Here is a 26,534-nt window from a genome sequence, read left to right as displayed (position 1 = left end):
CCCACAATACACCATATACTTAGCTCCTCTCTTTGGGCTTACCCCAACCCCACACACATGCCCGTATCTCTGGCCTCACCCAGACCCCTTCCTGAGTCCCTAGGAACCTCTGCCACCCCTTTAGTTCCCTCCCAAACCTCCAGACTGCCTCAAATGCTGACCTTCTGGACATACAGCCTTGCTCAGGGCGCAGGCTTATATCCCAGTAAGCCTAGCTCTCCTCCTGGGTCAGATCAATCTCTCCCATCAGCCCTAGCCACTGCCTGCAGACTCCGTGGGTCAAATGACCCCATAATTAGCTGTGGACCCACCTGCAGGCTGCTACTCCAGCAGCATCTCCCCTTAAATTGGCATGTGCTCTATGCAGCCTGCCAGAGTCACATCACAAGAACATGCTGTGGCTCACAATGTCTTATTACCCTGAGTGAAGAACCTTTCTTTTTAGATGAAAATCAAGCCTTTGGCTAATTTTCTGATTTCATATAATCAGTCGCAGGAGGCAGAAGAGACCTGAAGGACTGAAGAGGTTAAAAAGAAATGGGATACTTTGGGGCTAGAAGTGGAATGAAGGGAAATGCTTCAGGAGGCATGGGGAACACAGGGCCCCAGGTTGATTGACTAACTCCAACCTGTAAGGCCTGGCTTTTTCCGAAGCAGTCTCCTCAGGGCCCCATGTACCTCCTTGTTCCTCAGTGTGTAGATCAGGGGGTTCAGCATTGGGGTGACCATTGTGTAGAACAGGGAGGCAATCTTGCCCTGACCCTTGGGGGGAGGCTTCAGGTACATGTAGATGGCTGGGCCATAGAAGAGTGACACCACAGCCAGGTGGGAGGTGCAGGTGTTGAAGGCCTTGCGCCTGCCCTCAGATGAGCGGATCCTCATCACGGCAGCACCAATATAGCTGTAGGAGATCAGAATGAGGCTCACAGGCACCACCAGGAACATCACACTTACAGAAAATAGCTCAGCTTCATTGAAGGAAGTGTCAGTGCAGGCCAACTTTAGCAGTACAGGCACCTCACAGAAGATGTGATCAATATGGTTCTGGCCACACCGTGGCAGCTGCATAGTTAGCACTGTCTGTGCCAGTGAAGTGCTGTGGCCACTGAGCCAGGAACCAGCAGCCATGAGCAGGCAGAGGCGATGGCTCATAATTGTCATGTAGCGCAGGGGCTGGCAGATAGCAGCGTAGCGATCGAGGGCCATGACTGCCAGCAGGAGGCACTCTGTGGAACCCAGTCCAAGGGAGATGTAGAGCTGGGCCACGCACCCACCCCAGGAGATGGCCTTGCGCGTACTGAGGAAGTTCAGCAGCATTGGGGGGCCAAGGCTGGTGGTGTAGCAGATGTCGAGGAAGGAGAGGTTGCTGAGGAAGAAGTACATGGGTGTGTGGAGACGGGGGTCCAGCCGGGAGACAACAATGATGGTGACATTCCCAAGCAGTGTCATAACGTAGCTGATTAAAATGAGCACAAACAGCAACAGCTCCAACTGTGGTTGATCAGATACTCCCAACAGGATGAATTCCTCAGTAGTACTCTGGTTTAACTCATGCAGATTCTCCCATGCTGCATTGCTATGCATCACCTGTAGATACAGAAATAGGAAGGGTGACAAAGACTCTTTAGGCAGGTAGGAGGTTAGTGATAATAGGTATTGGAGTGCGACTGGCAGTGTCTGGTGTGCATGAATCCTGGAGGGCTGTGCAACTTGGTGATCAAAGAGTAGCTACACCCCAGTGAGTGGATCTGGAAACAACTGGCAGAGTGGGTTTGTGATCATTGGTAGGTAGAATCCCTGGGTAGGAACTGGTGGCAGGTGCTAGAGAAGTTGTGAGAATGTCTACAACGGGATGTCCAACTTCTGGCTCATGGGCTGCATGTAGCCTACAAGGAGTTAGTTTGCAGTCCCTGAGCCCTCAGGCCCTAGCAACTTTCCCAACTGCTCTGGATGCAGTAGCAGTCGGTGCCTTCATGCTACCTCTAGGAACTGTGGCTTCTGCTTCCTGCCCCTGTCCTGGGTCCAGAAGCACAGTCCATGGTTCTACAGTCGGGTTGGGAGGCACCCAGCCCCAACCACTTAAGGAACTGGTCAGCCTGGGTGTTAGACATGCTTGTTGGTAGATTAGTACCTGGACCCTAGGGCTGTGTGAAGCTTCAGTAGCTGATCTGATTTAGAGGAGATTTGGCCCGATTCAGGGACTGAACCTCTGAATCCAAATCAAATTGGGAGACCAAGTAAAAGCTCTGAATTGATTCAAAGCATCCGAATCAATTTGGAAATAGATTTGGAAAGATTCGAATGATTCAGAGATTCGACCATAGACTAATCAGGCAGCTGACAGCTGCCTCCAGCTGATAAGTCTTTTGGGGTTGGGGGAGGGAAGGGGCATGGGGGAGGGAGGGATTGGTTTGGGACAAGCTGTCCTGTCAGGGCCGGGGGAGTGTTACTCAGAGAGGGGGCTGGAGGGTGCAGGATGTGGGCACGACAGCACTGGGAGCAGGGGCTCTGCCCTGCTGCCACTTGCCCAGCTGGGGTGGGGGAGGGAGCGGGGTGCGGGCACGGCTTGCTCCAGGCAGAAGGGGGCAAGTCAGCAGGGCATAGCCCCCACTCCCAGTGCTGCCGCACCTACATCAATCCCTCCCCCACCCCCCGCCATGCTGGCTGGGCGAGTGGCAGCAGAGCATAGGTCCCACAGTACCCCTCGCTGGGGCAGAGACAGGCACAACCAGGGCAGCTGTGGGAGAGGCCCCCATGGCTGCCGTGCCTGGCTCCATCCCCAGCACAGCCCCAGCCTAGTCCTGGCAATTAAAAAAAAATAAAAATCCCCACACTCACTGCAGGAGCAGTGATTGGGGCCTCTGGGTGATCATGACAGAGCATGCAGCTTCGGACAGCGAGGGGCAGCGGGGATCTCCCCCCCCGCTTGGCATCTGTGTAGCAGCTGCCCCATGGTGCGGGTACAGTACAGCTCGGCAGGGCATTGTGCGCTGTCAGGGAGCTGGGGCTGCTCCACGTGTCAGCTGGAGCCCAGCACCACTCAGCCCCAGGAGCCCCAGCTTCCACATAGTGCACAGCACTCTGCTGAGTCGTGCTGCACCTGCATGATGTGACAGCTGCCGTGTAGGTGCCAAGTGGGAGGGGGCAATCCCCACTGCCCCCCGACTGCCTCCCACTGCCCCTGCTGTGTGGGAGGCCTCTGCCTCAAGTGTCCACAGGACCCATTGCCACTCCTGCTGCTGGTGAGTGCGGGGATTTTATTTTTTTATTTTTTCAAGGTCCTCACTCACCGACTGCAGCAGCAGTGATTGGGGCCTCTTGGCACTCATGACAGGACTCCCCTGCACAGCACAGGGCAGTGGGGAGGCAGTGGGGATAGCCCTCCCCACCCCCCCACCTGGCATCCATGTGGCAGCTGTTCCATCACATGGGTTCAGCCCAGCTCAGCAGCACGCTGCACGCTGTCTGGGAGCTGGGGCAGCTCTGGCAGTCACCTGGAGCCTGGCAGCACTCAGCCCCAGCAGCCCCAGCTCCCAGGCACTGCGCAGTGCCCTGCCAAGCCGTACAAGACCCACACCATGGTGCAGCGGCTGCATGGGTGCCAACCGAGGAGCGGGGTAATTCCCACTGCCCCCCACTGCTCTGTGCTGCATGGGGGGGATTTGCCACGAGCACCCAGAGGCCCCAATTGCCGCTTCTGCAGCCGGTGAGTACAGGGCTTTTTTTTTTTTAAGTGCCAGGACTAGTCTGGGGTTGGGTGGGGGATAGGGCTGGGTAGGGCAGCCATGGGGACTTGTGTCATGGCTTCTCCTGCCTGGGGAGAGGCAGGCAGAGCTGGAGGAGCTGCAGGAGAACCTGCAGCCGCCTGGCTGCACCTGCCTCTCCCCAGCTGATCCGAATCACCAAATCTATCTGAATCAGTGCTGAATCTTTGGAAGCTGATTCAGCTGAATGAATTCAGGACAGTGATCCAAATCTCCAAATTGAATCGCTGTCCTCCAAATTGGCCGGATCGGAAACAAATACTTCCTTATTTGCACAAGCCTACTGGACACCACTTAGCTGAGAGTCTTTTTACTCAAAGAACCAGCTCCCAGTAACACAGAATATGCCTGTTAGGTGATCCAGTCCTTACCTTTTTCATGTCCTTGTGACAAGATACCAGCAGAATTCACGGATTTGTTGGAGTCTTACAGGGCCATACAGTGAGTGCTTCTGCTTTGGCCTCAGTGTTTGTAACCTCTGGACTGCCAACCATGCACCTTATCACTTACACTACCCCAGGTCCAGATGAGCCAGCGATCTACAGGAGAAGATGTTCTTTCATTCTAGTAGAACAGTCTGGATTTTCCTATCCTAGACATAAAGCAGACACAAAAAAAGAATCACGGCCTTATATTGTGTTACTGTATTGGCAAAGGTTTCTTGTGGAGGATGCTAATTTTTCAGACGCCAGTTAGACTCTTGGAAACTGGATTTAAAATGGACTGAGGTGATGCGTTAGCCACAATCCTTGGTTACAGTTGTACCCCAGCACATGTGGGTATTGGCTTTGAGGACCTTAGAAATCATAGAGGTCAAACAGGGAGAATGGAGCTGCAGCTGGTATGTATGAGAAGTAAAGAGCTGCAAAAGCTAATGAAACTGAACCTAGCACTTGAAGTGTATTCCATTTCTGTGTGAAAGTGCATCACCTCACTGGCTAGGCTTCCTGGGGAAATAGTGTTATTAAGGGACCTTCTGAGAGATGAGAATAGAGTATAAACTGCTGTGGCCCTACCAGGGTTGATCAAATGAGCAAAGCAAGGACTGTGCAGGTCAAAGAACCTGCAGCTTAGTTAGCACCTATAGAATTGCATTGGTAAAAGCAGTGTCCACCTGAACTGGGTATGAGGACCTTAGAAATTATAGAGGTCAAACAGGAAGAATACAGCTGCAGCTGTTATGTATTGAGAAATGAAGATCTGCAAAAGCTAGTGAAAATCAACCTAGCACTTGAAGTATATTCCATTTCTGTGTGAAAGTGCATCACCTCTCTGGCCAGGCTGCCTGGGGATGTACTGTTATTAAGGGAGTAGAGAGTAAACTGCTGTGGCCCTGTCAGGGTTGATCAGATGAGCATAGCAAGGAGGGTGCAGGTCAATGAACCTGCAGCATAGTTTGCATATATACTATTGCATTGGTAAAAGCAGTGTCCACCTACATCTTTCTATTTCTAAAGCATCAGTTTAGATCTTTACCCTAAACATGAACTTCTCTATATCTGGATATAAGATGCCATTCTTTATTTGCTAACAGTATTCATATTTTGAAAATTTAAATAAAGTTTGCTTTTGTCTTTGCACCATTGGAAGTCTCATTCTGCTGAGAACAGGGGCTGTCTAAACATAACACTCAGACCCCAACATTTCCTTTGAGGGTCAGCAGCTATCACTGTGCCCAGATCTAGCACTCATCACATTCTTGCTCAGTCCATTCTGCTCAGTTCCAGATTTTAATTTTTCTCCATCTTCACATGCTGCCTCATTCCTCTTTCCCCTGATCTCTTCTATAACATCATAACCATACCAAACTAGCAAATGAGACAAAGAGTCTCACAAATATACTAAACTCCTAGAAGACAGCATAGGGACCTCCTGAGGGTTTTACAGTCCCAAACAGACACTTGAAATACACACAGGAAGGGAGCAGAGGAGGGGAGGAGAAATCAAAGTGAGAACCTAGGTAGGCAGAAAGATTAAATTAATTTTCTCCACCTACTGCACGATTTCTCTGTTCTTTTGAATTTGGCATTAAGCAAGAAAAATGAAGACAAGAATGGGAGAACATCTGAAATTCAGGATTTCCCCATCAGCGTCTTTGATAGGTGTTAATTAATGAACACCCTGGATTATTTGTAAATCTTTCTAAGAAGTGAGGGTATGCAGGGGAGTGAGTGGAGCAGTGCCAAGAAAATCCTTACTCTCATACAGCTCTTCCAAGTCAGAAAGCAAGAGTGGCTTTGGCCACTGCTGCCTGGATGCATTTTCTCAGTTGAAGTGATAGCCTTGTGAGAGGCATGAAAGAGAGACTGAGTGATTGAGAAGGCTGGAAAGCAGTGGTATACAAGCGTGGTTTTGTGGCTGAAAGTAGCATAAGGAATGAAGAAACTTGAATTCTGTTCCTCTTCCTGCTGTAAGCTTACTATGGGGTCTCTGGCAAGTCCCTTCACATCTGTGGGCTTGTCTACACATTCATTAATGCGCGCTAGTTACTGTGTATTAAGTTTAGTACTTGGTTAGCCAAGTACTAATTCAATGCTCAGTAACTCACACAACTGCACAGTAGCACTGGCAGTTTTTTATTGATGCTTACTGTGCAGCAGCCTGATAAGACTGTACAGTAGCGTATTAGCAGGGCTTTTGCCCTGAACACACCTGCGCAGTGTTATTAGGCTACTGTGTAGTAAGCGTTTCTTGTAGACGCACCCTCTGAGTATATACCTATTCTCCTAGTTTAAATATAGAATAATAACCCTTTTCCCTCTCCGTTGTGCTACTTACCTAGTTAAATTGGGGTACCTAGATTGTTAAGTTTCTTTCTGTCTCCAGACCTGTCTGTGAAGCCCCTGGCTAAATGTGACCTTGTCTCAACTGAATTAAGTACTTTTTCACCCTAGGTGTTTGTGCAGAGCTCAGCAAACAGGGCGTGCATCGCTGCTGGGGCAGGATCTTCCTTTCCTTATGTGTCTGTGTAGTGTTTGGCACAGAAGGATCCTAATCTCAGCTCAGACAGAGACCATCTCTCACTGAGTGCATGCATAGACCCTGCAGTAATGAGCTACAGAGCTTCATTCACTTGAGCCTCTGAATCTTGTCATAGTACAGATTCAGTGTAACCCCACAACTGTCTGTCCTAGAGACAGACCATGGAGAACAGAGTACAATTGGATCAAAGAACAGAGAAGGAGCCTGGAAAATATTCCATGCCCAGATCTGCCAACTAGATGCTGTGCGGGAAATCCTGCACCCACCCGGAATCATCTGAGGTTCTGCACAACCAGACCTGCGGTGCCACGAGATCCAAGTGCACAGTTGGGACTATCTGTGACCTTCTGCAGTAACAACACAATCTGTGCTGGGCTTTTCAGGGGGCTTCAGTGATTATACTGTCCAGATCATAGGGGACTCATAGGGGACGTACTGGGGGGACGGGGGGGGGGGGGGGCACATGCCCCTCCCTGAGATTGGCTGCCGCCAACACCACCGTTGGCTTCCGTAGGCAGTTGCCACTCGCCGCTCACCACCTGCCACCCGCCTCCCCCCTGACACTGCCACTGCCGATGGTGTCTGTGGACAGTTGCTACTTACCACCGATGCTGCCACCTACAAGTGGTGCCCCCCCCTCCACCCCAGTCTCAGAAGGCACCAGTCATTCGTGGACCAGATCCTGCCATATATCTCCTACTTAGTCTATCAGTCAGTTATACAGTCATGCAGTCACTCCCATTATCACAATATTAGTGCAAGGGAGTCAGTCAGTCTTTCCTTCCAGTCATTCTGCTCTTCCCTCCCCTCACCCCAAAAGCCATGTCAAGCCCTTCCCTCTGTTGCTAGGACTCACCTCCATTTTGTGCTGGTTGTCATTGCCCCAATCTCTCCATCCTAGTCACTGCCCAATAGATCTATATTTGTGGGCAGATTCCACAGCCCCTCAAAGCCAGCATCACCCTGGTGTGACGTCCCCCAGTCCTGGTACCAAGACTTGATTTTGAGTAAGGGACCTGGAGACAATGCAGACCTTTGTGTCAGTGCACTGCTGCCAGGCAGGGGAGTCCTAAGTCTGTATCTGCTGGATCAGCCTCCTCAGAGCCCACTGACATTGTTGATGGGAAAATTAGAAATTCCAGCTGTGCCTGAAACAAAGTGTGCGTGAGAGAGGGAAAGATGAAGAAAGATGGGGAGAGACAACCTCAGGTGTAAGGAGACAGTGGCTGTATCGCTGCCAGTCAGGGAATATGGAGGAGAAAAATAGAGGTGAGTGGATATTTATGAAAGGAGAGAGGGAGGGTGATGAAATAATAAAAAGACAAACAACAGAGTGAGAGAAAAATACAGATCAATTGAAAGATAAAGAAAGGGAGAACTAAAAAGGTGGGTAGATGGGAACAAAAAGAGTTGGAGAGAGAAAGAAACCTGATGTGTAGAAAAAAAAATGGATACAGAAAAGGATCCAATTGGGACAGAGAAATGTAGAAGGATACAGTAGGAAAGAAAGAGCTGGGTAACAATTTGGTTACGGGAGAGAAAATGAGAAGTGGGAGAACAGAAATGGGAATAGAGAGAACTGGGTGGAGAGGAGAATATGGAGGGAGAGAGAAAGGGAAGGTAGGATACAAACTTGCATATAAAAACATGCAGAGAGCAAAAGAGCATGTGTTGGAAAGGTCTGCAGAAGGGAAGTGGATGCAGGAGTGAGCGGCCCGTCTGTCTGCAAAGCCGTGTGCCCTGCCACAGCCTAGCTCTGCTCTTTGGGCTCACAGACCTGATCTTTGTCCTGCAGAGATGCTAGCTCAGCTCTGAAGCCTCATGTCTTTAGCTGTGCTTGGCTCCCACCCACAGCCTCCCTCTCCCCAGATGAAAAGGCCATGGCCACTGGGGAAGGGGCTGGGGGTGGAGGAGTAGGAAGCGGGTGGAGCAGAGCATGAAAGGAGGTTGTAGCTGTGCATGGCATTGGGCACTTGGCTGGGAGCAGGCATGGAGCCGGGGGAGCTGCATCCCAAACACAGCGTGAGATTCCTGCAAGAGTGGGACCCCCCGAGGGAGCACCGGGGAAGTGACCTCTCACCCACGGGCCTTTCCAACATCCGGTCACAGCACTGTGCGGAACATATGGATCCTGCCTGCCACAGGCTACCCCTGGTTCCAGGTCTCATTTCCCAGCCCTTGGGCCTGTCTTGGCACTTGCTAAATCAACTCAGGCCCTGCAGTATGTGGAGAGCTGTCAAGTAGGGCTGGGCAAAACAGCAGTGTTCCACTTCAACTTCTGTTTTGACAGAACAATGTTTTGTCTTGAGTTTTGTTTTTGTTTCGAAATCATTGCTCCCTTCTGTTTCATCAAAGCGGTTTTGCTATTTCGACACTGTTTCAAGGTTTCACCCATAGGCTATAATGGGAAAGCACAAAATAGCCTATGACTTTCTCACTGCTTGCCTGAGTCCAATGAAACTTGCAGGTAGGGTAGCCCCTTCTGAGGGCATGCAAGTTTCAAGGAGATCGGTGCAGGGGTTTCTAGGAAACTGTACCTCAGGCTACTGGCAAGTAGGAGCCGGGGAGCAGGAGCAGCATCCTGTGATCGGCAGATAGATCAGGGGCTAGCATCCCTGGAAGGAGTCTGGCAGAGCCCCTGCAGTCCTCCTGGGGGTATGGGTAGGCCCCCAATCTGCCTGCCAGATCAGGATCCATTGTTGCTCCTGCCATCTGGGATCCAGCGCTGGGGATCTGAGCCAACTGGGGGAAGTGCCTCCTCCAGCCAGACTGAGTTCCCAGCCCCTCGCAGCAGTGGGGAGCTCAGCCAGGCTGGTGGAAGTGCTTCCCTCAGCCCGGCTGAGTTCCCCAGCCCTGCAAAGGGTTTGGAACTAAGCCTGGCGATTCCCCCAGCCAGGCTCAGCTCCCAGCGGCTCGCAACCCTGGGGAACGCAGCCCAGTGGCGGGAGGCACCAGCTCTGCCCGCCTTCCACCACCGGGCAGAGCTCCATGGGGCTGGTGGAGCCAAGTGGAGCACAGCCTGGCGGCAGGAGATGGGCAAAGCCAGTGCTGTGCTATGATCGGCTCCACCAGCCCCATGGAGGGCAGCTCAGTTGTGGAAGATGGGGAGCACCCTGGCTGTGCTCCCCACTGGGCTGAACCACATGGGAATGCAGCCCTGGCTCTCCCCTGTCTCCCACCACCTGTCTGGCTGCTTCAAAATTCATATGTATCGAAACTTTCTAAACATTTCAACTGGTCTCGTTTTGTTTTGAGGCTGTTTCAAAGCCATTCATTTTGTTACAATTTCACTGTTTCAAGCTCAAAATGAGTCAAAACAGTGTCAAAACAAAACAACCAGCGAAATTTTGCACAGCCCTACTGTCAAGCCCTGTCCTTTTAAACAGGAATGGAAGGGTGAGTGGAGGGGGTGGCAAAATGGTGGGGGTGACCAAAGGCCCATTTGCTCAGGGCACCAAATACAAGCACTGGCACAGTTTTTCCATGTTTTTCTTTCTTACCTGCTGTGTGTTTGCCCATGAATCCTGTCCCTAGTAGAAGACTTTTCCTCCTAGTTTCTTGGGTAATTGGTTCTGATTCCCCACTTTGCTTTCCCTTCCTTTCAATTCATCTCCATGTCTCTTCTGCCTGCACTCTAGTGGTGATGCCAAAGGCAAACTCATAGGCAGAGGAACCTAAAGAAAGTTGGTCATGAGATCTAGGTGCAGGCAGAGCCTAATAACCGAGGGGCAGAAGTAGAGGGGTCTTGTCACCCAGCAAGCCCTGTATAAGACCAAGCCTCAGGCCAGGGCAGGCCATCTGGCTGTGGAAACCTCCAGGGATGAGACTTTCTCTGAGAGGTGTCAGGACCGGAGCACAGACTGTGGTGAGAGGACTCAGAAGGCAGCCCCGAATGAAGAGAAGCTTGGGGATCTTCATAGGAAGCAAGCTGAGCACCCTGGGCACTTTCTGTTTTGTTTTCTTTCCTACTTGGAGTCCACCACCCAGGGACATGATGAACCCCATGCTGGGCATTCCTTTGAACCAGGACTGGTGCTTGTATTTTGTAGTTTTCCTGTTCCCGAGAGGCCTAGGTTGTGGCAGTAGGGGAAGTGGAAGCCACTGAAAAGGGGTGACTCTGGACACCCTGAACTTGAAATTGTGCTGAATGGACAGGAGATAAGGACTAGAGTAGATTCTGTGGCCACATACAGCTGAACTTGCCTGGACTATAAAGCAAGGGGGTTAAATGTTAAATGTATGTTTCTTGGACACATGAAGTCGAGTTTGCTGGCACTGTAAGGCAGGAGGTGGCAGGGGGAAAGCAGGATTCAAGCCCCCTAGTTGCCTATGTTGTTGATATTGAAGGTGCTGGAACCTGAGGTCGTGTGGTGTGACCAGAGCTAAACCAGGAACTTGCAGTCCTTAATAAAGGGCCCTGATCTAGAGGGCTCAGCAAGAGTAATGTTGGGACAAGGCTGGGGGGGAGGGACCTTGAAGCAGACATGTCTCACCTCTTCAAAAGCATTCCTTGACCTCTGTGCAGCCTCCCCTATTCATTTTGACATCAAGACATGGTGGACAAGATTAATGAATAAGGGGAGACTGGAGGGTGTAGGCACTAATAGGCGTCTACAGATGTGTAGCCTGTAGTGATACTCGTACGCAGCATACACTCTAATCAATATGTACAATAATATTGGGTTTAGGCTGTTCATGCATTTATCATAGGAGACTCACCTTCTGCTGTCCCACCTCCCTTTGCCAGCCAGCCAGGAGCCAGGAAAAATGCCCAGAAGTTTGCTAATCAGTCAGTCAGTTTTATCCAGTTGTCAGTTATCCAGTCAGTTGTGTGGAGTCATGCTTACTGTCCCTAGGTGGCAGAACAGAACAGAGTGATTAATTTTTTTCCATGTTTTGGGCTTTTCTGGTTGTCATGTGGTGCCTGGAAGGAACTTTTCCCCCTCTTGCTGGTACAAGTGCTTAGGGGGCTTTTGTCACCATCTTCAGAAGCATTGGGTGTGGGCTACAGCCAAGCCTGGAGTGCTCCTGATCAGATTAAACCCAAGGGTTCCTGGTTAAAGAGTTTTGCCCTTCTGCAGTGGGCTAGGGAGTGCTACACCAGCTCTGCATTATATGGTATAGTACAGGGGTCATTAACCTCTGGCCTGTTGAATGACTCTAGCCTGTGAAATGACTGGAAATTGCTGTAGTAGCACAGGGAATCAGCAGTATGCAGTTTGGCCCAGTGTACGCTACTTCATTGCCCTGCATAGTACTGCTGCACCCCTTTTCAGCATCTCACTTTTACAGCCCTCCCCTCTGATCTATCTCTCCTACAACAGATGCCTACCATCACCAACAAATTCAGCCCCCCACCCCTGCACCCCAGGTGGCAGTGTTGGGAATCATGTGTTTGTACTGCAAAGAATGGAGGTGATGGTGACAGCAGGCAGCTTGGAAACTGGAGAGGGGACTATCAGCCCATAGCAGCCTGCTGCCCCAAATCCTTGGTGACCCATGGTTCAGTAGAATATCTGCTGCACTGGCTGGCCAGTCAACTGACAGCAAAGCTTCTTGGATTCTGGGCTTCTGGCCAATCCTCTGGTGTTGAGAGGCAGTGGGTAGGTCTACACATGCATTTACTGTGCAGTAATTTACTGCTCAGTAAGTTAGTGTGCAGTAAGAAGTTTTTAGGCAGGTGTCTACATGTTTAGGCATTACAGTGCAGTAACTCTGTGTGTGGACTAAAATTAGTCCTAAATCAGTCCACACACAGTATTACTACACAGTAAGATGTCTACACATGCCTTACTCTGCAGCAACTAATTAGGTGTAAATTTTCTACCTGCACCATGCAGATAGCAAATTTACATCCAAGTTGGCCTAAGTCACCATAGTTACTACACAGTATGAGTGTGAACATGTAGATGCATGCCCATACTGTGCAGTATGTTTTGGTTTCTGCACAGTAAGTTAAATTATAGTGCAGTAACTGTGCACATGTAGACATGCCCAATGAGTGACAAAGTAATTGCCCAACCTTATGGCGTTATACAAAACTGGCACTGGTCCATTTGGCCCGTGAACTAGCATAGGAAAGGGTGTGGAGTGCTGGAGTAGCAAGCCAGTGATGTTTTGCAGATATTTTGGATGCTCCAAACCTGTCTTGTGCCTGAGCTGCAACAAAGAGATAGAGCAGATTAGGTTAGCTGGCTTGTGATACTTTGGCTAAGGTGGGAGGTCAGGACACTGACCTGACTAAGCTGATGCTCTGGTCTGGATTTTTCTTTCTCCCTGTTTCAGCCCTGTCAGGAAACCCCTGGGCTGTGTGTGTGATTCCCTTGAGTGACTCTGACAGAGGCTCCGTGCTTAGACATCCCTCACCTGACTTCAACAAAGGTGATATTGGTGGATGCCTGGCACAAGCAGCCCCAGCAGAGGTGGTGCCTGAATTGGATGTATTAATGCTCCTGACTCCTCATTAGACCCTGAGTTGTAGTGCATTGGGCATTGTTAGCATCTTGGCATCTACTCTGTCTGGGGACAGTTGAGAAAGGACTTGGGTATTATTAAATACATTTCTTGTTTTTGCTGCAGCCTCTGAGGAGCTCCATGGAAAGTGCAGGCAGATCATTAAAAAGTTTTTGCATTGAGAGAACCCAACTCATTGCATGAGGCACTCAAAAGCACTCCGTAAGGACAAGTGCAAAGTCCTGCACTTAGGACAGAACAATCCCATGTACCGGCTGGGGGCTGACTGGCTGGGCAGCAGCCCTGCAGAAAAGGAGTGCTTTCATTAACTTATGTGTGTGCATGCCAGAAGCCAGGCTAAGCTGGCGCAGGCCACCTCTGCTTCTGGCACTGTTTTCAGAATGGGATGGGGGGAAGGGCATGGAGGGAGCTCATTCTGAGGGTTGCACAGCTGGCACTGAAGGGTGGGGCAGGTGGATTGAAGGTGGACTGGATTGGAGCCTCTTTGAGATAATCAAACACTATCCAGGGAACACATTCAGCTAAAACCATGCTGGAAAAATGTCTTTGATTAGGTAACTGAGCCCAATCTCAGGGCATGCTATCTTCCTTTATAGCTGGGGCTGGCCTCTTCTGCACTCTGGACTAGAAGGACCCTGGTCACATACAGCTGGGACTATTTTAAATCCCTGTTCATTGCTCCAGCCCTACCTCCGCTCCTGTTCCTTGAACTTGGACTGATTTGGGCTGAGTTGGGTTCCCTCTGGATTCATTTAGATTAACTTCCCAATTGGGCATAAAAACTTTTTAATGGTCTGCCTGCACTTTCCATGGGGCTCCTCAGAGTCTGCAACATAAATAGGAAATATTTTAATAAGACTTAGGGTCCCTCTCAACTATCCCCAGCTGGAGCAACTGTTAAGATGCTGACAGTGCACGTTGCACCACGGCCTGCTGCATAGTGATGAGTCCAGGGGCAGTGATGCCTCCTACTGAGGCTCCTTCCAGCATGAGGCCACTTGTACCAGGCTTCTGCAAAGCTCTCCTCTGTTGAAGTCCAATGATGGATGCATCAGCAATTAGCCACTTGTTCACAGGTGCGGCAGCAGGCTGGAGGGAGATAAAAGGCTACTTAAACAAACACTTACCCTTAACCCAGATGGGGAGGGGATAGCAGAAGGGGAAGAGTATGAACATGAGTATGAGTGTTTAAGGCTCCAGCCCAGTGGCAGCAAGATCCTATCCAGGCCAGGCCAGGCTGGCTAAGCATGGGGACACAGAGGGTGACCGCCACCACTCCCTGTATTCCCAGAGCTCTGGGGATACTGCTGCCTTCCTCTTCTGGTCCCTGCCCACCAGGCTGTTTCTTGATGAATAAACGGAATGATTCAAACCAGTCACAATTTATAGATATTTATTTTTTATATTTTGACGTGATTTTATAAAGCTTTTAGCTGTATAGAATCATAGAAAAGGAGGGTTGAAGGGACCTCAGGAGGTCACATCTAGTGCAACCCCTGCTCAAAGCAGGACCAGCCCCAACTAGATCATCCCAGCCAGGACTTTGTCTAGCTGGGTCTTAAAAACCTCTAAGGATGGAGATTCCACAACATCTTTGGTGAGCCAAAAAGTTTTTTCATAAGAAAGTTTTTTCCTTATATCTAACCTAAATTTCCCTTGCTGCAACTTGAGACCATTGCTGCTTGTTCTGTCATAGACTGCCACCACTGAGAACAGTCCAGCTCCATCCTCTTTTGCACCCCACTTCAGGTAGTTGAAGGCTGCTCTTAAATCCCTTCTCAGTCTTCTTTTTTCTAGACTAAATAAGCCCAGTTCCCTCAGCCTATCCTCAGAATTCATGTCCTCCAAAACCAATGGAAATGACGATTTGGGCTTCCTGAAAAAAGGGAGAGTGTTCGGGGCATCCTGAAATGCAAGGCTTTAGAAACCGTGACTTGGACACAATTGTGGAACTGAAATAAATGGTGACTGCCACATCCCACTGCTTTGACTTCTGTTTTCTGAGCCCTCAGGCCACCACTGGTTCTTGACTCAGACTTCACTCCATAGCCCACCCAGATTAAAGCCTTGCTTATTTTCTCCTGATAGACAATATTCTCTTATAATCACATACATTCATGAATCATGGCTTTAATAAAAGGAAGGAATCTCACAGGACTTGCAACTTCGTTGTGAGAAGTAGCGACACTGTCAGGCTGGAGTGGATGCTTGAAGTGGCCTATTGCTATTTTATACTTTAGCTGTGGCAACCTGTGCTGCTTGTGTGTTGTAACCAGGGGTGCTGTTCCACTGGATCAAGCTTACCCTCATACTCATGGGACTCTGTGCTGAACTGGCACCACTGACTTTGCCCTGGAGTTGCCAACTTTGCCTTTCCAATACAGAACTCAAACCACAAAAATTACAATGAATTGATTTCATTCACTGTACTCTCAGTATGATTTTTCAAAAGGAGATTACCTTTCACTAAAATAGAGGATAGCAACGTAGAAGGTGAAAGGGTAAGAGGCTGAAGAGAGAGAGAGAAAGAGAGGGAAGGGGAGTGCCCCACTCGGTTAATGGTTGGAGTTTCTTTCTGTTTGAAGGCTGACTCTCTTAAGCTCTTACAATAGGCAGGCTGACTACAAGTGTCTTACAATTCCCTGCACCTGGTTGCAATCTGTAGTTTAGGCTGGAGGTCCCAAATTGGACCCCCCAGGCTGGTAATGGGTAATATAGGCTGGGGGTCCAAATTTGGGGTCATATGAGCAATGGATTCCTGAGAAAGGGCCCACCTAAAAACATCCGGTATTGTACATCTGAAATCATTCTTACATTTAATTTGCCCAGAAATGGGATACAAGTTATAGTTGAGCTCCCCCCTGCCTTCCAGTCTATCACTCACATTACAGCTTAACTAGCAGAGGGACCCCAGTACTCTTTCCTGCCACGGCAGGGGGTCGGACTAGATGATCTCTTCAGGTCCCTTCCGACCCTACCATCTATGAAACTATGAAACTGGCTGGCCCTTCCTGGGAGCTGTTATGCAGGCAGAACTCAGGGTGAAGTTAAAAGAATAAGTTGGGCAAAGAATGAATGCAATGCAGCTGGGTTCTGTCAAAAATGGAGGACTTCTGGGAAACCACATGCTACAGTACCTAAGCAGCTCAGGGAGACATGCTGTGGTCACTGAGTCTGTCTTTGCAGAAATCTCAGCTTCAGCTGTAAGCGTGTCACTGTGCATGGGTCGATCCAGGAATTTGAAAAGATTGGTGAAGAAGATGCCACCAGAGCCCCCTTCCTGTGACCCCATGTAGGCAGTGGGACACAGCAACCCTGGCCAGGCACTTTCTGGAGTCCCTGAAGCAATAGACTCCTCTCTGCACAGCTCAGCCCCCTTCTTCTCCACTGCAAGTACCCCCCTCCTCTCCCATGCTCCCCAGCAGGGGTTGCTTTGAGGTGGAAGAAGGGGGAACCTGCCCCCTGCCATCCATGGCTGACCCAGAGGTGGAGGAGCCCCAGGGATATTCCTACCCCACTCCAGCCAAGAGTATAGGGAAGCAGCATCTTGGGGTGCCTGTCTTGGCTGGGGACAGTGCAGTGGTGGTTAGGTCCCCCCTTCCAGAGTGTGCTTCCAGACCATGAGGGCCACCCAGGAAGTGGGCAGGGAACAGGTCCGCCTGGAAACCACTGTCTCCAGCTGACCTGGGGACAGGGAAAGCTCCAGGGCCAGGACTGCTTGTCCCTTGATACAGCTGCAGGCTGTGGGGAGTGGCTGCCTCCCCTCTGCCTCCCCTCCACTGTTTTTCCCCATTGACCCAAGGGATCCAGTTGATGGGCACATCTGTGCTGAGGATGAGGGTTAGCAGGGCTGGGGATGGCGGCCTCCCTGGGAGACTCCCCCCTTATTCTTTCAGGAACTCCTGCTCCCTGCCCACCCCATGGTTATCTCCACAGCTAAAGCCCTCAGACCAGCAGGGGAAAGATGGTGGAGGGGGAGGGAGCAGGAAGCCAGCATCCTGTGCAAGTACTGCCCACAGCTCCAAGCTGGAGTAGGGAGGAGTGGTCCTGGGACTTCCCCTAGCCTTGGATTAGCTGGGGACAAACAGCAGGCGCATCCTTCCTCCACCTCCTGCTCCCCTCACGCAGCAGGGCACTGCTCCGCTGCATCCCTAGATCTGCCCCTGTTGCTCTGCTCTGAATTAGTGCGCTGTTGGGAAGAGCACCCTGAGCAGCACATCTGTTTTACGGGTCCTCAAGTTGGTCTAATAAAAGGAGCAGGTTCACTCAAAGAATCTTGTCTGCCTATGTCCTTAGAGCAACATGGCTACAACCTACACCCCTGTTACAGGTCCTCAGACTGTTTTCTGGGCTGTTCCTGTCCTTTACCCCTGCTATGAACAGGGTATTGAGTGAGGTCCCTGCCTCTGCTGGGTGTGAATCATATTTGGTGTGGAGCACAGACTCTTATATCTGTTTGCATTGGGGAGTGGGAATGGCCATTGGGCTGAATGGAGCAGGGCATTCCCCTCAGAGCCAGTCTGTTGAGTTGCATGGATCTGGACAGCATGTTCTCATCCGGTTCATGACATCCCATTGAGGTGACCATGCCGCACCCTGCTGCCCAGAACCTCCCTCTCTGCAAGCAGATGTGCAGAGCCCTTGTCCCAGACACTAGCCCAGATTCAGAACCAGGACTCCGTATCTGTATTCCCCTGCCTTTTCCTTCCCTCCATCTGGTACATGTCCTGCTCACAACACCACCATGCTGCTCCTTCCCATGGGCCTTCCCACTTACTTGGGGACATGAACTGGCAAAAAAAAAGAAAAGAAGATGGAGATGCATAGAGGGTGCACATGGGTGCACGTGCATCCCCTGAGCATGGTGCTGCAAAAAGGCACTGCTGACACTGCTTGTGAGGAAAAGGCCTCAAAACAGCAGGGCTGTGGATGGGGCATCTTGGAGCAGCAGGGAGATGTGCAGGGCTGGTTCAGAACAGTGGGAATGTTGGAAGGATTGCTGAAGGAGTTGCAACATGGAGGGGCATGAACGCTGTGTGCCCCCAGAGGCAGGGGCAGCACAGCGAGCTCCCACAGGCAGCGCTGGCACTGTTGGCAGTGGGAGCATGGCAGTTGCAAGTGGGGAGCTCCCACAGGCAGCTGCGGCACTGCCAGAGGCAGCAGGTGGTGGGTGGAGAGTGCCAACCGGCGGTCAGCGACCACCTACAGACACTGTCGGCAGTGGTGGTGGCAGCCAGCAGCAATCACGGACCACTCGCAGATGCTGCTAGCAGTGTTGGCGGGGGGGGATGCGAGTGGTGACCACCCGCAGGCACCGCCAACAGTGCTGGTGGTGCCTTTTCACAGGGGGTGCACCGCCACACTCAGAGGGTGCACATGCACCCGTGCACATCCCCTACACATCGCCAATAGAGATGTCAGAAGAGCTGAGGGAAGGTATGAGTTGGAGAACTGATGGAAAATTGAATATGCAGGAAAGGGGTTTGGGCAGGTGGGATGCACCTACGTAGCAGAGAATGCTGCAAGGTTTTGGCCCAGTCCCCCCAAACACAACTATAAACACTCACCACTCATATACTCACCATACGACTCACCACTCACATACTCACCACTGTGGTACATAAGCATCTTTCATTGACATGATAAACATATGCTTACAACACTCCATGGGACAAGAAGAGCTAATATTTCCATTATTCCAAGGAAGCTAAGACACACAACCCCAGATGCCACACCATCTCTGGACAAGATGGTAGCCCATTTGCAGCTAACTTTAGGCACTTTTAGGTTCTATTTCCCTGGACAGGGGTGTAGGTTCAATTACAATCTGGGTGAGGGGGGTTGTCCTAACTAATAGCCAAGGGCCTGAAATACTAGGCTGGAGGGGTTGGAGAGAGGTAAGATTCTCCTCTACCAGTGTCATTAGCCAGGGGTTTCTTCATCTAATGTTTCAGGGACTTGCACAGTGTTCAGGCACCTTCCCGAGGGAAGCAGGATCACTACTGAGTAAAAGTGGCTAGAGCAGATCCTTTCCAAGCATGCAGAGGGGGAGTGGGATCTAGCAAACCATGTAGGTGGACCCAAGAACCACAAACACACCTAACTTCATCCATCGAAGTGCCACTGCCCAGCCTACAGGGAGTGGGCTTGGGGCCAGAGAATTGAGCACATATGGTCAAGATTGGAAACCTGCTGCTGAACAGGGAACTGAATCCAGCTTCCCCAACCCTAGGCCTGATGTGGGGGATGGCCTCCCTCATGCCTCACCTCAGCCCTCCAGTTCACAAAAATCCCTGCTGGCTCCTCACTTTTTCCTGCCCTGTTTCTGCATCCACTTGCTGGGTCCTCAGACCTCAGATCACCTGCTGCTCCCTATCAAGGTTTCAACTCAATCACCCCGGTTTACAAGAGGAAATACGAGGGGAGGATCAATGTCTCTGTCTGTAGTGGCTTCATGCCCCATCAAGGTAGAATTGCTCCAAGTTACTTTGAGAACATCACAATGGGTCAGTAATGGGATATGCAAAGGAAAGGGACATGGGCCAGCCTGAAATGATTCACTTGTGTTGCAGAGTCTCAACCTGCAATTCCTGCATGAATCACTGACTTCTGTGGATGAACAGGAAGCTTCCCTTAAACTCAGATTCTTCTACTTTTGTTCACCTGGGTCCTATTGAGTCTTCCTCAACCAAAGGCAGTCTCAGTACCAGAGGTCAACAGCTCCCTGATCCAGTCACCGTACCCCAACCTTCAAATGGATCCCTGAACTCCATCTCCCTTGTCTGGGTGGCCGTGTGCCACCAGCTGCATATCTTGGCAGACCTGATTGGGATTTGACATATTTTATCACAGGTCCCCAAAACTGCCTGTTCTGCCATCCACATATGCTGTGGCAGGACACATGAGGTGAGATTATACATTACAATTATATCATGCAATGAGCACTTAAAATTTGAGAGATCACACACTAAGGGTCATTAACAAGCGCTAATTGCCCTTTAGGCAACTCAAAGTTACAACACTTAGGGCAAGGATGGATTTTGAACTGTACTATCTAGCTTAAGTTAACTTCTGGGTGTTCACCTAAGATAAAACCACCAATGTATAGTCCTCCAGTATCCCAGGAGACACTGCTCCCAGGTGGACTAGCATTCATCAAAGAGTCTACAGCATTGGGCCAATAGTGTGTGAGGGGGGAAGACCTGGAGGGGGGAAGAGGGAGGGGGAAAGGAGGAGTTTCTGGATCGGGAGCTGTCAGATGGCTGGCCCCTCTGCCCCCCAAACCCCCAAATCAACCCCTCCATCCCCAGATCACTCCCTTGCTTCCCCCTCCTCTGCTCCCCATCATGGCTCTTCCTTGGAGTCATGCCACCCCAATCAGCCAAAGGGTGGCTGAAGTTCTGGTGGGGGGTTCCCCTCCTTGCCTACCCCTAAGGTCCCTGCAGACCAATGCTGACCATGCATGCCCTGATCCAGCCCTGTGAGGGTCTGCAAATAAAAGGGAGGCAGGGGGGACAAAGTGGGGGCCAGGAAGGAGCTGCCAGGCAGCTGCAGGATCTGGTGGGGGCTGGAACTGGGTGTGTGGGGTAGCATAGGCTGCAGGGCACCTGGGAGCAGGCAGGGAAGGGGGACCCCTCTGCTGCTTCTGCTGCTGCCACTGCTCTTGGGGTTGATTGGGGTAGCAGGGCAGCAATCAGGGGCAATTGGGGCTTGGGGGGGCAATTAGGGGAGTTTGGGAATGATCTGAGGCAGAAGGGGACAATTGGGAGTGTGGGGAGGAAGGACCCAGGAGCTGATGGGCAGCAGCAGGTGATTTGTGGGGTGGAAGGGGTAATTGAAGTGGGAAGCAGGGGCAGTGCTACCCACTCTCTTTCCTGGAATATACTGTGACGAGTGCTGGTGAGCAAGACAGGCATGGAGCAGATACGCAGCCCCTAGCAATGTGCCCACTCACCAGCCCTCTAGCGGCAAGTCTGAGCACATTAGAGAGAGTATTAACCCTGAATGTGTAACTGAGCATCACTAGCGGTAGTTAATATTAACACAGTATCATTCCTGAGAATTAGCACCTGAGACCTCTAGCATGTAATCTTGCCCACAGGTTTTGGGATCAATGATAAAATTGGTCAGATGCCAGGCACGGGACAAAGCTCACATCTGGAGGGAGCCAGAGAGGGACAAATCCTAGTTTTTGTCTCAACTCCTTGTCTCTCCCACTGGCAAAGTTAAATTCTTCTGGTGTTAAAGCAATCATATTGCACTGAATGAAGCAGCCACAAAACACTGGCCTTCCTTACCTGACTCAGTTCTGCTGTGATCCAGTATCACATGGCATGGGGTGGAGCAGCGGTTGTCCTTGAAGTGGTAGATCAGGACTGTAAGACCTAGTATCATGGTCAAGACCATTACTTTCTCTCCTTACACTTAGTAAAATTTCCAAATCACTAGGCTATAGCCTAGGCAAGGGTGAGACCTTACTGAAACTAGCTTATTGGGTGGAAAGGTATGAATAAGTCCAGGAAAGCATACAAGAAGGAATCAGGGTGGGAGAGAAAGTCCTGTTTCTGCTCACATTTTGCACTAAGGGCACTTGTACACATGACAGGGGTTTAGTCCCCTAAATTGAAACAATGGGTTTTTAATTGTGATGATTTAAAAACCCATCATTTCAACTTAGGGACTTCTGTCACTGTTACGGCATGGGCTCTGATCCTTTTTTTTTGTGAAGTCTGCCTGCCTCTCCCATGGCCAGGGAGCAAGATGTGGGGGGCCCCGGTCCTTCTCTCCACAGTGGTGGTGCCCCCGGGGCCACCTAGGTGGACTCCTAGCGGGCCTGGGGCTGCCACAGCTCAGAGCCACCCAATCCAATGTTTCCCTAAGCTTGCCGGGGCTTCCAATGTGCTGTGAACTGTTCCCACTGCCTTCTCCAGCTGCCAGCACATCCAGCCACCCTCATGCTGTTTCCCTGCACTGCCCTGGGGGCAAGCCAGACTATTCCAGGGTAGTCTCAGCTGGCAGGAAGGTGGCAGGGATGGTGCATGGGGCACTTCTCTGGGAACGAGTTGGATATGGTGGGTGCTGCCTCCAAGCTGGGGCAGCACCCTCCCACTAGCTCCCTGACCAGGTGGCCCTGGAGGATGCCACCACCATGGAGGGAAGGACCATGGGCCCCTGTAGTTCAGGGGCTGCTCAGTATTCCAGCAGCTGGCACGAGCAGGCTCTGCCAGAAAAAAAAAGCTGCAAGGAGCCAAATTGTTTGGTTTTTTTGCAAAGCCAGACTGTGGCTGGGGAGCAAGCTGCTGCCTGGCCCTCAGCTGTAGAAGGCTCCAGTGCCCCCCAGGGCCACCTGGGTGGGCTGCTAGTGGGTGAGGGGTGCCCCAGCTCAGAGGCAGCACCCACCATATCCAACTCTTCCCCAGAGCAGTGCCCCGTGCACCATTCCTGCCACCTTCCCACTGCCTAGGACCACCCGGGAATAGGCTGGCTTGCTCGTAGTGCAGTGTGGGGAAATAGCAGGAGGGTGGTTGGGTGTGCTGGTAACCAGGAAAGGTGGTGGGGATGGTGTATGGCATGCTGGAAGCCCGGGCGGACTCAGGGAAGCATTGGATCGGGTGCTTCCAAGTTGGGTCAGCCCCAAGCCCATTAGCAACCTACCTGGGTGGCCCTGGGGAGGTGCCGCCACTGTGGAGGGAAGGACTGAGGCTTCCTGCAGCTCAGCGGCCACTCGGTCTGCTGATGGCTCAGCCCTGGCCATGGAAGATGCAGGCAGGCTCCATGGAAAAAAAAAAAAGGATCAGGCCCCTCGCCACTAATGCCTTCAGCCTGCCTCTCCCATGGCCAGGAGGCAAGCTGTCAGATTAAAGGTTGCAAAGTTACAAGTAGCTGCATTGCAAACAAAACTATGTGCCTGTGTGTTTTAGTTTGCAATGTAACAAACTCACTTAAATTGCAAAAAAACCCAACCCCATACATGTAAAGTGTGCCACAATTAAACCACAAAAATGGGCAATGTGATGAGTACCCACAAAAATGGGCACTCATCATGAGTACAAGCACCCCAGATCATCGTTGTACAAAATGAATAAACATCAGTGGCAATGAATGGAATCATGGTTCTTCTTGCAGGCTCCACTTTGAAGTCCATTCCTTTACTCGGTGTGATCCAGCTGCACCAGGAGGAGTGCCGACTTCAGAGCCTGGAGCTTAGAGTGCATTACGAAGAAGTGGGAAATGTGGGTTTAACACCCCTTGAGATTGAGGTGGGGCCCTACTCCTGGGCAAAGCCCCCCTCCCCCCCTTTGGGAAAAAGTTGAGAAGAGGATGAAGGGCAAAATAAAATCAGCCTGTGGACACACAGTGGCTTGCCCAGGGAGAGAATGGAAAAACTGCATGAAACAGAATTGCATTCCCATGGGTGTGAGACTTATCATGCAAGGATCTTATCATATTAGAGATATAATAGGTTATGGGGCAACACATCTTCCCCTCCTAGGCAATTTTCCCAGGCCATAGCATTCAAAATGGGGAAGGAGGACATAAGAATTCATGAAATTGCCATATAAATCAATGCATCCTTCTGGTTCAGAGCTACTTCTCTTACACTTGAGTCAAGTATCCACACTTGGTCTGTATCAACAAGGGGTAGAAACTTATTTTTAAAATGAAAACCAAAGTGTTGGGCAATCACCTGACTTTAGATGATGGGTCACAGGAAGTGGAAATGGCCTGCAAGATTATGGGAGGAGAAAATGGAAAAGCAGTTTATTGGGGTGTAGGTAGCACACAGGCAAAACTCTTTAGATGTGATATAAGAATAGAGCATCCAAAGGCCAGTGACTAGCCCCAAGCCTTGGATGTTGGGTTTCTTCCCAAAACCTTCCACAGGGCCCTGTGTACTTCCTTGTTCCTCAGCGTGTAGATCAGAGGGTTCAGCATGGGGGTGACCAATGTGTAGAAGAGGGAGATAATCTTTCCCTGGCCCCTGGACTGGGGCTGCAGGTAGACATATATGCCTGTTCCATAAAAAAGTGACACTACAGCCAAGTGGGAGGCGCAGGTGTTAAAGGCCTTGTGCCTGCCCTCAGCTGAGCGAATCCTCAGCACGGCAGCACCAATGTAGCCGTAGGAGACCAGGATGAGGCTCACTGGCACCACTAGGACAAACACACTTACTGAGAAGACCTCAGTCTCCATGAAGGAGGTGTCAACGCAGGCCAACTTGAATAGGGCTGGCTCCTCACAGAAGAAATGGTCAATATGATTCTGTCCACACAGAGGCAGCTGCATAGTCATCACGGTCTGTGCCAGGGAATTAACCATGCCACTGAGCCAAGAGCATGCAGCCATGAGCAGGCAGAGGAGGCGGCTCATGATGGTCATGTAGCGCAGGGGGTGGCAGACAGCTGCATAGCGGTCATAAGCCATGACCGCCAACAGCATGCATTCAGTGGATCCCAGGGCAAGGGAGATGAAGAGCTGGACCATGCAGCCGGCCCAGGAGATGGATTTGTGAGTGCTGTGCAAGTTCACCAGCACCTGGGGGCCAACACTGGTGGTATAGCATATGTCAAGGAAGGAGAGGTTGCTAAGGAAGAAGTACATGGGTGTGTGGAGACGGGGGTCCAGCCGGGAGAGGACAATGATGGTGACATTCCCAAGCAGTGCCACAATGTAACAGATTAAGATGAGCACAAACAGCAGCAGCTCCAACCGTGGTTGATCAGACACCCCCAGCAGGATGAATTCCTCCACAACACTCTGGTTTCCTACATCCTGTGCTGCTTTGCCATCAGTCACCTGTAGGATCAGAGACAGTAAGGTGAGTAATACCCTGCAGACAGGAGGTTGGTGATAACAGGCATCAGAGTGTGACTGGTGGTGGGTGTTTTGGATGTGGCAATCACAAATCAGTTCACTTTCCAGAAAGTAGCCACACACTGAAAGAATGAATTTGGGAAAGTTAAGCAGCTGGCGTTGTCAGCACTGGTAGCATTGGAAGGACGACTAGAAATTTGGAACAGCTATTAAAGAGGCTGTATGAGAATTAATATAGAATTCTCTATAGTATTTGTCTAGGAAAGACTTGGTGGTGGATTGGCATCAGTAGACCCTCACATAGGTGATACATAGGGGAGGCACAGGGTGGCACATGTCCCCCCTGAGACTGGCCACCACTGACTTCTGCAGGAGGTCGCTGCTTGCACCTGCCCTCTCCTTGCCACCAACATGGCCAGCAGCTTCTATGGGTGGTCTCTGCTCTCCGCTTGCCACCCCCCCTACACCATGGTTCCCACTCACCACCATGTGGCCCTCCGCAGTCTCAGGAGCCACCAGATGTTCATGCACCCTTATAATTTAGACCTTATTTTACTCTCAAAATGTACCTTTACTAATATAGAGTACACCTACTTGCTGATCAAAATGACCTTCTGGAACAGAAATACATTTATGCTAGTATAATTGGGTCTACAATATGACTTTCACTGGTATAAAATATGAAAAAAATATCACAGATATATGCCATATTATCATATTGGTAAAAGTTCCCAGAGTGGCCCAACCCTCATATCTGGGTATATTAAAAAAATGCACTTAGTGCATTTCAAAAGAACTTAGTTTCCAGAAATCCCAGAAGATTTCAGAGCTGAAAGCAAGTGAATTTGGGAGAAGATGGGATCTTGAATTAAGGACAAACTGAGTGATAAATGGAGTATTTTGATTTAGTGTGCACACATCCCAAGTGATGTGGGAGAGATGAGATTCAGTGGCCCAGTGAAATTGGGGTATAGATGGAATAGTGATTTTTCAGTAAAGGTGACAGAATGGGATCCCAAAGGGCACTGGCAGGAGCAAAAAGAAGATGTGTTGCAGAGGATGTATAACAAGTATCTATGTACTTATCTAAAGCACTACGTATATTATTGTGCTGTAACTACTCCATTACTTTGTAGGTATGGTACCTGGAGGATGCAGAGAGTTAATTTTTCAGAGGCCACTTACATATTAGACATGGATTTAGAATGGGCTAAGATAGCCCATTCCATGCACTGGAAGGGAGCTCAGGAGGTGACATCTAGTCCTGACCCCTGCTCAAGGCAGAATCATCTCTGAATAAACCATTCCACCTGAGTGGTTGTCTAACCCAGACAATACCCCCCAGTTCAAGTTTTTACTATTCCTCCATCTTCATCTTTCTTCTTACTCCCCTTCTCTCCAGTGATAGCACTGCTAACTTTCACTGTTATGCAAACAAGGTAAGAGAAGGAATCTTACAAACACCCTGGGTAGCTAGAAGACAGTATGGGGGCTTTCTGG

The 26,534-nt window shown here is 50.5% G+C and overlaps 2 protein-coding genes across 2 annotated transcripts; both read right to left on the bottom strand.

Moving 5' to 3' along the window:
* Window positions 1–618: 618 nt before the first annotated feature.
* LOC102565415 (olfactory receptor 2G6) lies at window positions 619–1,584 on the bottom strand. The gene has a single exon (XM_006259517.2). It carries the CDS (start codon window positions 1,582–1,584, stop codon window positions 619–621), a length of 966 nt encoding a protein of 321 aa, XP_006259579.2.
* A 22,472-nt stretch (window positions 1,585–24,056) lies between these two features.
* On the bottom strand, window positions 24,057–25,523 carry LOC102565646 (olfactory receptor 2G3-like). The gene is made up of 2 exons (XM_014600613.2): window positions 25,518–25,523; window positions 24,057–25,016 (listed from the first exon to the last, which is right to left on the bottom strand). Exons 1-2 carry the CDS (start codon window positions 25,521–25,523, stop codon window positions 24,057–24,059), a joined length of 966 nt encoding a protein of 321 aa, XP_014456099.1.
* Between the last annotated feature and the right edge of the window lie 1,011 nt (window positions 25,524–26,534).

Source organism: Alligator mississippiensis, chromosome 11 (assembly GCF_030867095.1).
Source record: "Alligator mississippiensis isolate rAllMis1 chromosome 11, rAllMis1, whole genome shotgun sequence".
Classification (NCBI taxonomy): Eukaryota; Metazoa; Chordata; order Crocodylia; family Alligatoridae; genus Alligator; species Alligator mississippiensis.
This window is presented reverse-complemented; position numbering and strand designations above follow the sequence as displayed.